The sequence below is a fragment of the Nicotiana tomentosiformis genome, chromosome 2 (genome assembly GCF_000390325.3).
Source record: "Nicotiana tomentosiformis chromosome 2, ASM39032v3, whole genome shotgun sequence".
In the NCBI taxonomy this organism is placed as follows: Eukaryota; Viridiplantae; Streptophyta; class Magnoliopsida; order Solanales; family Solanaceae; genus Nicotiana; species Nicotiana tomentosiformis.
The window spans coordinates 16475635-16491308 of record NC_090813.1 but is presented as its reverse complement, the minus strand read 5'-3'; the positions used below and the strand labels follow the sequence as shown (position 1 = coordinate 16491308).

Genomic DNA, 15674 nt, shown 5'->3' with positions numbered 1-15674 from the left:
TTTGATGTTCAATAAATGGTTTGGCGCCATCCTCCAACTTGATCTTATGTATGAAAAAGGCAGGGCTTATCCCCCGAATATCCGCCAATGTCCACCCAATAGCCTTCTTCATCTTTTATAGCACCGCCAATGTGGAATCTACCTACACATTTGTCAAACAAGAGGAAAGAATAACCGGTAAAGTATAACAAGGGCCAAGAAATTCATACCAAAGATGTGGAGGCAATGACTTCAACTCCAAGGTAGAGGTCTCTTCAATAGAAGGATGAGTTATCCTATTTTCAAGATCCAAAGATTATTTCCAGGGTGCATAGTTGTACGACCTCATTCCATGCAAAGAGTTCACACATTCAATGATTCCATCCATCTCGTCATCATCAAAGTTGAGTAAGACGGCCTTCAACATATCAACAACATTGATTGTAGCACTTGTTTCATCAACAATAACATCGGTCACCAAGTCCATAAAAGAACACACCTCATTGCTATTTTCGCATGGACTTGCACACATAGAATGCCACTTTTTCATCACCAACCCGGAATGTAAGTTCTACAGCTTCAACATCACAAAAAGCTTTCCCTGTAGCAAGGAAAGGTCTCCCAAGAATAATTGGCACTTCATAATCAACCTCACAATCTAGAATGACAAAATTCGCCGAAAGAATGAATTTATCAACACGAACCAAGACATATTCAATCACTTCCAAGGGCCTCTTTATAGTATGATCAGCCATTTGCAATCTCATAGAGGTGGGTCTTGATTGGCCAATTCTCAAAGTCTTGAAAATTGAATAGGGCATCAAATTTATACTTGCCCCAAAATCATAAAGAGCTTTAGCAAACTTGGCACTTCCAGTTGTACAAGGAATCGTGAAAGCACCAGAATCCTCTAACTTAGGAGCCATTGAATGCACAATTATACTCACTTGATGAGTGACTTTGATATTTTCAAAATTCATTGACCGCTTCTTTGTCACAAGATCCTTCATAAACTTGGCATAACCGAGCATTTGTTCCAAAGCTTCAACTAATGGCACATTGATTGAGAGACTCTTCATCATTTGAATGAACTTCTTGAATTGATTCTCAACATTTTGCTTGGCAAGTCTTTTAGGGTATGGAGGTGGGGGCTTAGGCAATGGTGCCTTAGCCTTTTGCACTACCGGCTCCGGTATGTCAATAATGTGTTCCCTAGATGGGTTCACCTCCTCTTGAGTCTCTTCCACACTATCATCAATATCAATCCGAACTTCATCATTAGGTTGCACCATATTGTTCGGGATATCTTCTTCTTGCACCACTTGCTCATCATCGACAAGTTACTTTTGACTTGAGGTGGGTGTATTCCCACCTCTTCCATTTCTTGTAGTAACGGCCATGGCATGCCCCGTGTTGTTTCCACCCTTTGGGTTTACTACCGTGTTACTTGGTAGTGCCCCCTTAGGACGAAAATTTAGAGCTTGAGAGATTTGCCCCTTTTGAACTTCTAAGTTGCGGATTGATATGTTGTGTGAGGCAAGTTGGGCATCCGAATCGGCATTCTTTTTCATTATTTTCTTGAACATATTTTCAATATGCCCCATATCATTGTTTGAAGAACTTGAACCATGGGAAGGATAAGGAGGTGGGTTGCTCGGTTATTGATATATCGGGGGCCTTTGAAAACCAGACCCCCGGTTGCGTTGATTGTTGTTCCATCCGCCTTGATTGTTAACCCCCCTAATTTCCTTGATTATTTCCACTCCAACTTCCTTGATTGTTGTTGTTACACTAATTCCCTTGATTGTTGTTTTCGCTCCAATTGCCTTGATTGTTAGAATTCCAATTGCCTTGATTATTTTGAGGTCGTTAGTGTTGTTGGTTTGGGCCTTGGAAATTGTTTCTTTGCCCTTGAAAGTTGTTCACATATTGCACTTGCTCTTCTTGTTCATTATAAGAATCACCTTCCTCAAAACCACTATCTTCTTGCACATAATTCTCCACTCGATTTTGTACTTGTGGACCCTTGGTCCTCCTCTTGTTCACCATCATGTTCGCTCCCTCCATGGCATTGACTTTCTTAGGATTTTGCACTTGATTTAGTTGGGCCTTTGCTAGCTGCGTCACGGTGGTTGTTTGGATTTTGCACTTGATTTTGCACTTGATTTAGTTGGGCCTTTGCTACCAATTTTGCACTTGATTTAGTTGGGTCTTGCACTTCTTTGTGAAGGTGGATCATGTTTGGATCACCTTGTGGAACATTGGCCCGGGATTGCCAAGCCGATGACGTTTCCGCCCCTCATCCAAAATATCACACGCCTCCGCATAAGACGTAGTCATGAAGTTCCCACCGGCAAGTTGATTCACTACACATTGGTTGGTTGTGTTAATCCCATGATAGAAAGTTTGTTGAATCATGTTCTCCGTCATATCATTGTTGGGACATTCCTTAACCATTGTTTTATAACATTCCCATATCTCGTGTAGTGGTTTATTTGGCTCTTGCTTGAATGCTAAGATCTCATCTCGAAGTGTAGCCATATTCCCGGGAAAAAAGAACTTAGAAATAAACTTTTCCGCCAACTCATCCCAAGTGTGAATGAAATGGTTCGGCAATCGTTCCAACCAATCTAAAGCTTTCCCCCGTAGAGAGAAGGGAAAAAGCCTTAGCCTCAATGCATCCTTGGAGACATTCATTTGCTTAGTCCCCTAACAAGTGTCCAAAAACCCCTTCAAATATTTGTACGCATTTTGAGTTGGAGCACCGGTGAACAAACCCCGTTGCTCAAGCAAAGTGAGCATCACATTGGTAATTTGGAAGTTGCCATCCCTAATACAGGGAGAGACTATTGCACTTGCATATCCTTCATTGGGCAATATCCGGTGTGGAGCCGCTCGTGGTGGGGGTGAGGGTGGAACGAGCACATTGTCATGAGGTACCCGGCCTCTCCGATTGGCTTATGGCTCATGAGGTACCTCCTCTACTTGGTCGTCCTCCACATACAAATCTCCCAGAGGCAAATTTTCTAGATCATTGTTGCCATGATTATACCTACGATTTCACACAAGTTAGTAACACGGAAGGAAAATAAGATATTCCAACAATAAACCCAAATATATAGCTAACACCATTTTAACTCCCCGACAACGGCGCCAAAAAATGATGACGTCCATAATATACCTCGATAAGAGATATGATACAGTCGTATGCAATATAAATCACTCAACTATGAGTCGGGATCGAATCCACAGGGAGTTATGAGGGGTGTTAGGAGTATATATTTGAAGCAAGCGAATGGACTATCTAAAATTGCACATCCACAACAGAGTTTTGATTTCTACTTCTACTATTAATCTAATGATTGTAAGCTAAGGAAAATAGATTTGAGATGAATATTTTTGGTGTTTTTCCAAATAGTTTAAAAGCCTAGGGATGTGACCATGACCTAGGTGTTTGCCTAATGGGATAAAGACGTTAATGCTTGTTTTGTTAATTGGGGTATATTATAGCTCTCAACTCTACATCACCCACTCAATACCTCTCGGACAGAGAGTGATTTTGCCCAATTTGGCTTTCTCAAGTCCAAATGAGTATCAAACAAAATAGTTGATATGAGCTCAAGTCGGGTTCTTACTATCTCTAGTTTGAACCATTTAATTAGGCTAATCAATCTCTCAATTAATCCAATTCCTTGTTAGCCAAGTTATCCTAGACTAGATCCCTCTTTCTCAAGTAGAGACTAAGTCAAATAGGTATGAATCAATGCTTGCAACCATTAATTCTAAAATTAAAGCATGAACTAAGCTAAATAATCAACATTCAATCAGAAACAAGCATTAAATTAAATACCAATAAGGTTTATACTCTAGGGTTGGGTCACAACCCTAGTAAACATCTAGCTACTCATAATGGGAATTGAAGAAAATAAAGAAGAAAAGCTAATTAAACTCATAGTGAAAGATTAAAATGATGAAATCAAATGTTTAAACACCAAAATAATCTAAAATTTCCTAAAGTGGTAACACGAAACGGCTACAGCAGCTTTGAATGTTCAAACTTGACTTAAATTTGTGAAACTCATCTATTTATACTGGGCCAAAAATCGCTGACAAAAATGCCCCTCGGCAGGTTCTGCGGCCGCACAATTCTATGTGTAGTCCGCAGATTTCTTCAGTTGGCAGGAAGGAGGGTTCTGCAATCGCTTATTTCTGCACTGCGGCTGCGAAGCAACTTCTGCGGCCGCACAATTCTTGTGCGGTTGGCACTTCTGAAAGGCGTCAGTACTTGGTCTTCTGCACATTCTCCGAACTTAAAAATATTTGTCAGCGTACACCCTGTTTTGCGGCCGCACATTTGTCAAACTCATGTTGGGCTCTTTAGCTTGGGTTGCGGCCGCAGATGGAATTCTACGGTCCGCAATTTCTTCTGCGGCCGCAGAATTCCTTCTGCGGACCGCACATCTCTGCTTCTTCCCCCTAAATTAACTTGTGCTTTGGAACACTCCTTTTTTAGTCTAATTTCATAATAGGAGACCAAACTTCCAGCATTCCTGCAATTTGCACAATTTCATTAATTTCGAGAACACAATTCAATATTTTCGGACTAAAATAAAAGCAAATAGGTGTTGATAAGTAGTCAAAAATTACCACTTATCAACACACACTTAAGTGTGAAGATATCACAATTTACCTCCAGAAGAGGTAATACGATTGAGAAAATATATTTTTAATATTTCATATTTCAAATTTCTCCTAAAGTAATAAATAATTAAAATTTCCTCCTAATGCAGGAAATTATTATGTAGTACCAAAAAAATTAAAATTCTTAATTTTCATCATTTATAAATTTAGAATTGTCTTTATAGTATTCATTTGATTATGATTTTCTCTCATGACACCAGAAGTGTCTCAGCAATATTTGGTAGTACAAAATTTATCAAAAGCTCTTGAAGAGCTAACTGTTTGTCTAGAAGACACATGACACAAGTAGTGTCTGAATAATATTTGATTATGGACAATGAATTGAAGGCTCCCGAAGAGCTCATTTGTCATTATTGTGGTCAAAACATATGTTATGATAAACCCGAAGTTTACTAATACAAATGACTATCATACTGAGATTACAAATAATTGAAATATTGAAAATCTTCTTGTTTCTACAATCATAAGGGGTAAATATGTATGTGAGAAGCTACCCGCCTTATTCTTCAATTTGTACTACATCACGTGTCACAGTAACCAGAAGTTTTTACTGAGGCAAAAGTAGCTACAGAAAATCATAAATTTACCGATACAAAAGTAGCCACAGTAAATCAGAACTTTACCGATACAAAAGTTTATGCCATAGTAAACTAGAAGTTTACTAAAAGATAGCACATGCCATGATAAACTGAAAGTTTTTACTTGCCATCTAGTTTAAATATGATGAGCTAATTGAGAATTATGATAAGCATATATTGAAGAACTAGAAGATTCTTCAAGAATTCTCTTGTGTTGCTTGTTCTCATAATAAATTGATTATATCAGCTAAAATTGGGACTAAGACCCCTGATCCTGAAATATATAAAAGGTGAATGCAGGCCCATTCACCTATCATGTGAACCACTTATAGATGAATATATGAGATGGTTACATGTGTGATTATTGTTAACGTGCAGTTTGGCATTTGAAATTGCTTTTCTCAAATAAGAGCATAATTTTCAGATTATGAAATCATGATAGTTCAACTTGATAATGTTGGTTTATATCCAAGCTGGTTAAGCATTGAATACTTCCTATTAATGGCTAAAATATTGCTTATGAGATGAAAGCTTTATGTGTTGGTCTAAGATTTTCTAAATTGCATACAACAACACTTGTATGCATCAGACCAACAATATATGATAAGTCCTCCCCTCATAGTTAGTTTAGGATTAGAAACCAAATATTTTTACTATCTAATAACTTTTAATGTGTGGTATATGATTAATTTCTCTACCACAATGCACAAAGATAAGTTTCCCAAAGAAGATTGGGGATATATGTTAGTTTTTCTATCATTTAGGGGATGAAATAAGAAACTGGAGAATATACTATATGAATCGAATTATCATTAATATGATCCTCATTCAGAAGATAATTCAAGTCAAATGCTAGAAGCATTTGCTTATCTAAAATTAAATATCATATTTCAGCTGCAAATGCTCATATTAAAATTAAAGTCCCTGAAGGATAAAGTTTACTACAAGCATGAAGCGTAGTAAACCGATTGGTTCCATAGGTAACAATCCTTGAAAAATTATAGGAGCAAATGATCAAAATGATCATATAATGAGGAGGAAATGAGCTCTAGAAGAGCCCACGACATAACATTTCATGAAACTCCAAAAGAAGTTCAGGTATAAAGAACGTGACGATATCTCAACAATTTATGTCGCTTAGGAACCGATACAAACTAATCGTCGACGATATATTTGATACAATATAGTGCACAATATTGTAAAGGATTGTGAGGATCGGACCTGTAGTCTAGACACCTGAAGATGTCATGCCATTTAAATGCATGTCATAACCTATATGACTCATTTGATCAAATTTATATGAAGATCCCTGAAGGATTTAAAATGCTTGAAAAATATAATTCAAAGTATTCAGAAATATAATCGATTAAATTATAAAAAAAAATTGTACGATTTAAATCAATGTGGGCACATCTGGTATAATTGCCTCAATTAATATTTGCTGAAAGAAGGTTACATAAAATATGTTATTTGTCCATATATTTTTATAAAGAAAATTTCATCATAATTTGTTATACTTGTTGTTTATATTGATGACATAAATCATTTTGGAACTCTAGAAGAGCTCCAAAAGGCAATTGAATATCTTAAGAAAGAATTTGAGATGAAAGATCTTGAAAAGACAAACCTTTGTCTTGGTCTGCAAATTGAATATTTAGTAGACAGAATCTTTATCTATCAATCTGCCTATACAGAAAAGGTCTTATAACGCTTTTACATGGACAAATTGTACCCATTGAGTACACTGATGGTCGTTCACTCACTTGAAGTGAATAAGGATCCGTTCCGACCTCCAAAAGAGGATGAGGAACTCCTTGGTCCTGAAATGCCCTATCTCTGTGCAATTGGTGCGGTTAATGTATCTTGGTAATGCTACAAGTCCTGACATAGCATTTGTTGTTAATTTACTAGCAAGATATAGCTTTTCTCCTACATGGAGACATTGGAGCGGGATTAAGAATATATTATGATATTTAAAGGGAACTCTTAATATGAGTTTATTTTATGCTAACAAACGTAGTGCAGATCTTGTTGGTTATGCAGATGCAGGTTATTCATTTGATCCCCATAAAGTTCGATCTCAAACTGGCTACGTGTTCACATATGGAGATACTGTCATATAATGGCACACCAAAAGCAATCTATTGTTGATATTTCTTCAATTCATGCTAAGATAATAGCTATTCATGAAGCAAGTAGGGAATGCGTATGGTTGAAATCAGTGATTCATTTTATTCGGGAAACATGTGGTCTGGAATGTGATATAAGACCCACAATTTTATACGAAAACAATGCTGCACGCATAACCCAATTGAAGGGAGAATTTATAAAAGGAGATAGAAGGAAGCACAGTTTACCAAAACTATTCTACACACACGATCTTCAGAAAAATGGTGACATTGATGTGTAATAAATCCGTTCAAGTAAATATTAGGAAGATTTGTTCACCAAGTCTTTGCCAACTGTAACTTTCGAGAAGATGATATACAAGATTGGAATGCGGAGACTTGAATATTTAAAACAAGGTTTTTTCATCAGGGGGAGTGAAATATATTACATCATGTGCTTTCGGTCTATGGCTTGAGTCGCTCGGCATATGTATATAGACCCGAGCCAGGAAAGAATTTTGGTCATATCTAAGTATTCAAAAAAAGGAGCACGATGTATAAAAAGATGAAGTCTCGAAATGATGTAGGACTTATAAGTGTGACCATGATGGTTAGGAACAATAGTTGGTGTTTGCAAAATAGGCTACAGACTAGTATTGATTACATTGATAATGAGTTTAATAAATATGTTAAACAACTTGGTATATATCAAATTGAGGTCAAAGAGATTATGACGTGCATTAGTTAAATTTCGGAGTGTAGTGAAAGAAATATCGATAATGGAATTAGCTAAAGATGAAAATAGACCCTACCATAATTGAGGAGGGACACCTTTTCACGTGGATGCATAATATGAAATGAGAAAATGACTCATTCACTCTACATAAGTGATATGGTGGCTGTATATAGGGGGTGGACAATTCATATTTTTTATATATGGGAAGTGGACCCCACGGTCCAAGGGGTTATGGATTGTCTTAATATACTACTTGAATTAAATTAGTTTCTTAGTTCGAATAAAGGCAGCAATGAAAGTTAGTTCTTTCTTACGGTATGAAGAGTTCTTTAACTTGAATTGAGGAAGCAAATTTATTAACCATGGCACATTATTCAATTCATATAAACCCCATCTCAATCAACTAGAAACCCTTTACAATTGCACCTTACGGACATCTATCTCTAAGGAAATTGTATTGTAATTTTATTCTTGGTTTGGAAGATTTGTGTGTAAAGGTGTTGGGAAGGCTTATCTCCAGTTCATCTTATCCCTTTTCTTCAAATAATTAAGGTGAGAATTTAACAATCCTTCTAGATAAGTTTATCTTCAACTTAGAGAAATCCACTTTAATTTCTTATTGATATAGAAATAAAGGTTCTTGTAATGTATTTGAAGAGGATTTGGTTATGTTGAAGGGCTGGAAATATAGTTATAAATATGTATATGTGTTGTTATCCTTGTTGTTCAAGGTAATATCATACCTTTCTCCATGTATTTGAGGTCATTTGGATCATAGTTTGGTTATTGATGAAGTGTTGTAGTTGTTGAACGGTTTTGAGTGGTTTCTTAAGGTATCCTATGGCTGAAAATTGTGAAGTATAGTTGTTTGTGATGGTGGTTGTGTTGTGAGTAGAGGAGAAGAGCTAGTAGTGTTGAATTGCTATTGTAGGATGAGATGAAGCTTATGCACCCTAAGTATTCGATAAAATGCCGTAGTGAACCCAATTCTTGGTTTATTGATTTGATTGTGATCCAAATCATTTATACAATGTAGATTATCATTCGTAGAGCGTACGAGAACTCGTGAGCTATCACTAGCCAAGCAATAAAGGTATGTTAAGGCTATTCTTTCTTTCCTTTTGGCATATTCCATACGATACAAACACACAAGTTTCATAAATACCTCTGTTCATAGAAGCACTAGGGGTACCTATGTTGTTGATTCCTCATGTGTCTTATTATTATATCTTCTGTTCATGGGTATCAGAAAAAATACGTAGTTGATAAAGTTTATCCGAAGGTATATTGATCTTATGACATTCTGAGAGATCTTATTGACTTACTTCATTATGCGTTGCATTCATTTATACATGTACATTGACCCATGACCAGATGACGTTATATACGTGTATATTATATGCATATGGGATATGGGGAAAGGTTATGGCGTTATATGCGCACCTCCACCTGATCAGTTGGTATACGTTGATAATTTTGCCCACAAAGGCCGAGATGATATGATGGGATACCCTCAGAGGCTTGATGATGTTATGTACGCATATACCTATGCATGATATGACATTTATATGCATATGCATGACATTATAAAAGTTTCATGATTCACAAAGCTATTCAGACTCACAGATTGAGTCCTTTACTCCATGTTTCTTTTATGTCTATTACATACTACTTTTCATGCCTTACTTACTCGGTACATTATTCGCACTGACGCCCCTATTTCTTGGGGCCTGCGTTTCATAACACAGGTGCAGGTAGACAGGTTGACGGTCCCCCTTCTTAGGATCTTTGCACAACGAGAGTTGGTGTGCTCCATTTGATTCAGAGCTGCTATTGGGTTTTGGTACGATACTTTTATATACATATATGGGTATGACGGGGCCTAGTCCCTTCCTTTATACAGTTGTACACTCTATTAGAGGTCTATAGACAGTCATGTATAGTTGGATAGTATGTGGCCTTGTCGGCTCTCCCTACCGTATTCGGTATATATATATATGTACATATGTGTTTTGGGCATATTTTCTCGCGTATGTTATTCACATGGTTCAGTAGTTTTTTGCCAGATGTTATGCATGACCAACACTTATTCCATGTTTTATCTTAGACCTATTCTTTGGGGTGTTCAATAGGTAGACTCGGGCACTCGTCATGGCCCATCGGTTGGGTCATGACAAAAGTGGTATCAGAGCAGTTCCATCCTAGGGTTGTCTACAGACTGTGTCTAGTAGAGTCTTATTTATGAGTGTGTTATGCACCACACTTATAAACAGGACGCTGCGGGACATATAGGATGTTACCCTCCCTTCTTATCTTAGATCGTGCGATATAAGAATTCATTTTCCTAACGTTATGTTATGTTTTCAGCGATGCCCAAGAAGGCTATAGCCGCCCAGAAGGGCAAGTCCGTGGATGATGAGACTACAAGTCGAGCATCACGAGTTAACAGGGCTCGGGGAGAGTCACATAGTGAGACTTCACATATCCTACCCTCTCTGGAGGAGATCTGAGGGGCACCAGCTCCAGCGCCAGCCCCAGTACCCCCAGTTCCTCGGCCAGATGCACAAGGTCTGGAGATAAGAGATGTTATTCAGCTATTGACTCGATTAGTGGCCGCACAGACTTGACGCCAGGAGGTAGGTATCGGACATGCAGATAGGGCCATTAGTGCGAGGGTTCGCGATTTCATTAATTTGGACCCTCCCGTATTCACAGGAGCAGATCAAAATGAGTACCCTCAGGTATTTATTGATAGGATGTAGAGAACTTTGAGGGTAATGAAGGCCACTGCGACTGTGTTAGTTGAGCTAGCTTTCTATAGACTTCGGGATGTTGCAGTTAATTTGTACGAGTCTTGGGAGTTGTCCAGAGGCGAGGATGCCCCTTTAGCAGTATGGCAAGAGTTTACAGAGGCTTTTCTACGTCATTATTTGCCACCAGAACTTAGACGAGCTAGAGTTTATAGGTTTTTGACCCTTCGACAGGGTAATATGAGTGTTCGGGAGTACAACCTTCAGTTTGATTCTTTGGCTAGGTATGCTCCCACTATTTTAGCTAAGATGGAGGATTGGGTTCACCAGTTCATGATGGGGTTGGAGCTGCACCTGCTTAATGACTGTATGCCAGTCTCACTTCAGCCAGGCATTGATATTTCTTGTATTCAGCCATACACTCAGGGTGTAGAGGAGCGTAAGCAGAAGTAGAGGGCCGATCGTGAGCATGATAGGAGCCAGAGTAAGAGAGCGAGATCTTCAGGTCCTTCTAGTGAGTTTCGAGGTGGTCAGTGACAGCAATACCCGGGGTATCCTGCCAAGCCATCGGCTAGTGCACCCCCTCAGTTTACCGGTAGGAGATTTGATCGTTCCACATATTCAAGGCCCAATCAGAGTTCCAGGGCCTCTAGTTCTCAGTATAGGGGTGAGTCAAGTTAGATGAGGCCAACCTTGCCACGATGTGCTCAGTGTGGTAAGCAGTATGCCGGGCAGTGCCTTGTAGGGTTGGGTGTTTGTTATACTTGTGGTTATCCAAGCCACGTTATGAGAGATTGTCCGACGAAAGGCGGTGCATGTATAGTTCATTCAGTGAGATCTGTAGCCAGTTCGTCATCATCAGTACGCCCCCCCTGGGCAAGGTTCACGGGTACCAGCTGGTCGTGGTAGAGGTAAAAGTGGAGCATCTAGCTCGAGCGGTCCTCAGAACCGTATTTATGCATTAGCGGGTCGACAAGATCAGGAGTCATCACATGATGTTATTATAGGTATATTATCAGTTTCCTCATATGATGTATATGCATTGATTGATCTAGGTTCCACCTTATCGTATGTCACTCCGTTGGTTGCTAGTAAGTTTGGGATAAAACCTGAGTTGATTGAACCTTTTGAGGTATCTACACCTGTTGGGTATCCAGTGATAGCTAAACGGGTATATAAAGACTTTATAGTAGTAGTTCATAGTCGTTCTACAGTAGCAGACCTGATTGAGTTAGATATGGTGGAATTTGATGTTATAATAGGTATGGATTGGTTGGCTTCTTGTTATGCTAGCATTGATTGTAGATCAAATATGGTTCAGTTCCAATTTCCAGGGAAGCCAGTTCTGGAGTGGAAAGGAAATGCTGCATAGCCGAGAGGTGGGTTTATTTCCTATCTCAAGGTAAGGAAGATGATCAGAAAGGGTTATATTTATCACTTAGTTCGGGTACAAGATGTGAAAGCAGAGTCACCGACCCTTCAGTCTATCCCGATGGTTAATGAGTTTCCCGATGAGCTTCCAGGCCTTCCGCCAGAGCGGGAGATTGAGTTTGATATTGACATATTACCAGATACCTAGCCGATATATATTTCTCCATATAGAATGGCACCTGCAGAGCTGAGAGAGTTGAAATAACAATTGAGGGATTTGCTTGAAAAAAGCTTTATTAGATCTAGTACATCACCGTGGGGAGCACCTGTGTTATTTGTAAGAAAGAAAGATGGTTCCTTGCGGATGTGTATTGATTACATGCAGTTGAATAAGGAGACGATCAAGAATAAGTACCCGCTCCCGAGAATTGATGATTTATTTGATCAGTTGTAGGGTGCCAGCTGTTTCTCGAAGATAGACTTGAGGTATGGGTACCATCAGGTAAGGGTTAAAGAGAAAGATATTCCGAAGACAGCATTCAGGACCAGATACGAGCACTTTGAGTTTCAAGTTATGTCGTTCGGGTTGACCAATGCCCCAGCAATATTCATGGACTTGATGGACCATGTGTTCAGACCCTTTCTAGATCAGTTCTTGATTGTATTTATAGATGATATTTTGGTTTACTCCCGTTCAGAGCCTGAACATGCAGATCATTTACGTACTGTACTCAGAATTCTACAAGAAAGGAAGTTGTATGCAAAATTCTCTAAATGTGAATTCTGGTTGAATTCTCTAGCCTTCCTTGATTATATTATTTCAGGTGAGGGTATCCGGGTTGATACATAGCAGATTGAGGCAGTGAAGACTTGGCCTAGACCCACGACACCGACAGAGGTTCGTAGCTTCCTGGGTTTGGCAGGTTATTATAGGAGATTTGTAGAGGGTTTTTCTTCTCTTTCAGCACCATTGACAAAGTTGACTCAGAAGGCAACTAAGTTTCAGTGGACTGATGCTTGTGAGCAAAGTTTCCAGGCATTGAAGGACAAATTAACTTCAGCACCGGTTCTGACACTTCCAGAAGGGACCGATGGTTATGCTATCTATTGTGACACTCCGGGCGTTGGATTGGGTTGTGTATTAATGTAGCATGGTAAGGTTGTCACTTACGCTTCTAGATAACTAAGAAACCACGAGAAGAATTACCCGACCCATGATTTAGAGTTAGCCGCGGTGATTCATGCACTAAAGATGTGGAGGCACTATTTGTATGGAATTCATGTTGATATCTATACGGACCATAAGAGCCTTCAGTATATATTCAAGCAAAAGGAATTGAATTTACGTCAGAGGCGATGGTTAGAGCTACTGAAAGACTATGATGTTGATATTCTATACCATCCAGGAAAGGCGAATGTAATAGCCGATGCCCTCAGTCATAGATATATGGATAGCCTATCATATTTACAGCCAGAGAAGAGTGAGATAGCTCGTGAGATTCATCAGCTAGCTAATCTTGGAGTTCGATTACTAAATTCAAGTGGTACCGGAGTTACTATTCAGGACACGGCAACATCCTCTCTAGTAACTGAAGTAAAGGAACGCCAATATGAAGATCCTCTGCTAGCTCACTATAGAGATACAACCCCTCAAAAGGAGAAGACACAATTTGAGATTACAGAAGATAGATTCCTCAGATATCGAGGTCGATTATGTGTTCCTAATATGGCAGGGTTATGCCAGCAGGTTATGGGAGAAGCTCACTATTCTCGTTATTCTATTCATCTAGGAGCAACGAAGATGTATCATGATATCAGAGGAATATACTGGTGGAACGGAATGGAGAAGTATATAGCAAAGTTTGTTGCTCAGTGCCCAAACTGTCAGCAGGTTAAGATTGAGCATTAGAAACGCAGTGGATATTGCAGGCTATAGAGATTCTGACTTGGAAATGGGAAGTGATTAATATGGATTTCATCATAGACTTACCTCGTACATAGCGTAAGTTCTATTATATATGGGTTATTATTGATAGACTTACAAAATCAGCCCATTTTCTACATGTCAGGACTACATATTCAGCAGAGGATTATGCAAGGCTTTACATTAAGGAGATAGTATGATTTCATGGTGTCCCTATATCTATTATCTCAAATAGAGGTGCTCAGTTTACAGCTAATTTCTGGAGGTCCTTCCAAAAAGGATTGAGGACTTAGGTAAGTCTTAGTACAACATTTCATCCCCAGACAGATGGTCAGGCTGAGCGTACTATTCAGATACTGGAGGATATGCTACTGGCTTGTGTGATGGACTTCAGGGGTAGCTAGGATGATCATCTTCCACTTATTGAGTTCGCATATAATAATAGTTATCATTCCAGCATTCAGATGGCTCCATACGAAGCTCTTTACGGACAAAAGTGTAGGTCTCCTATCGGATGGTTCCAGATTGGGGAAACTAAGTTAGTAGGACCAGAGTTAGTACATCAGGCAGTTGAGAAGATTAAACTTATAAGGGAAAGGCTATTAGCATCTCAGAGTCGTCAGAAGTCATATGCAGATAATCGACGACGAGACTTAGAGTTTCAGGTACATGACTGGGTATTCCTAAAGGTATCACCAATCAAAGGCGTTATGAGATTCGGTAAGAAAGGAAAGCTTAGCCCTTTGTACATTAGACCTTATAAGATTATACACAGAGTAGGCCAAGAGTATATGAGTTAGACTTGCCTTCCAACTTAGAGTATGTACATCCAGTCTTTCATGTGTCCATGCTCCGTAAGTGTATTGGAGATCCTTCTAAAGTCATTCCAGTTGATGATGTTCAGGTTGGAGCAACAATCATACGAGGAAACTCCCATTTCTATACTAGATAGACAAGTTCGGAGATTGAGAACTAAGGATGTAGCTTCGGTTAAAGTACTTTGGAGAAACAATAATGTGGAGGAGATGACTTGGGAAGCTGAAGAAGACATGAAGACTGGGTATCCTCACTTGTTTCCGCTTCCAGAGGAGGATCAAACTGAGAAATCACATCCTTCATATACGTATATGATACTAGATTCTTGTGTTAGTTACTTCCATTGGTCGTGTGAGGCCATTGGTGTTATTGATGATTGTAACCCTATGTGGCTTTGTATTTTTGGATTTTCTACATGATAGGTTGGTACTAGTACCGTTATAGAGGAGACTCTGCCAGAATTTCTATAGATCTCTAAGAGTTAACATTCGAGGACGAATATTTCTAAAGGGGGAAAGGATGTTACATCCCGTGCTTTCAGTCTATGGCTTCAGTCGCTTGACATATGTAAATAGACCCGAGGAATGAAAGAATTTTGGCCATATCTAAGTATGCAAAAAAAAATGAGCATGATATATAAAACGATGAAGTCTCGAAATGATGTAGGACTTATAAGTGTGACGATGATGGTTAGGAACAATAGTTGGTGTT

The 15674-nt window shown here is 38.9% G+C and overlaps 2 protein-coding genes across 2 annotated transcripts; one reads left to right on the top strand and one right to left on the bottom strand.

Annotated features, from left to right (window-relative positions):
- Window positions 1-485: 485 nt before the first annotated feature.
- LOC138904397 (uncharacterized) lies at window positions 486-905 on the bottom strand. Its single transcript, XM_070192899.1, has one exon. The coding sequence runs from the start codon at window positions 903-905 to the stop codon at window positions 486-488; it is 420 nt and encodes a 139-aa protein (XP_070049000.1).
- Window positions 906-10879: 9974 nt separating this feature from the next.
- On the top strand, window positions 10880-14132 carry LOC138904396 (uncharacterized). Its single transcript, XM_070192898.1, has 4 exons — window positions 10880-11291; window positions 11908-12023; window positions 12158-12254; window positions 13630-14132. The coding sequence occupies exons 1-4, from the start codon at window positions 10880-10882 to the stop codon at window positions 14130-14132; spliced, it is 1128 nt and encodes a 375-aa protein (XP_070048999.1).
- Window positions 14133-15674: the final 1542 nt, after the last annotated feature.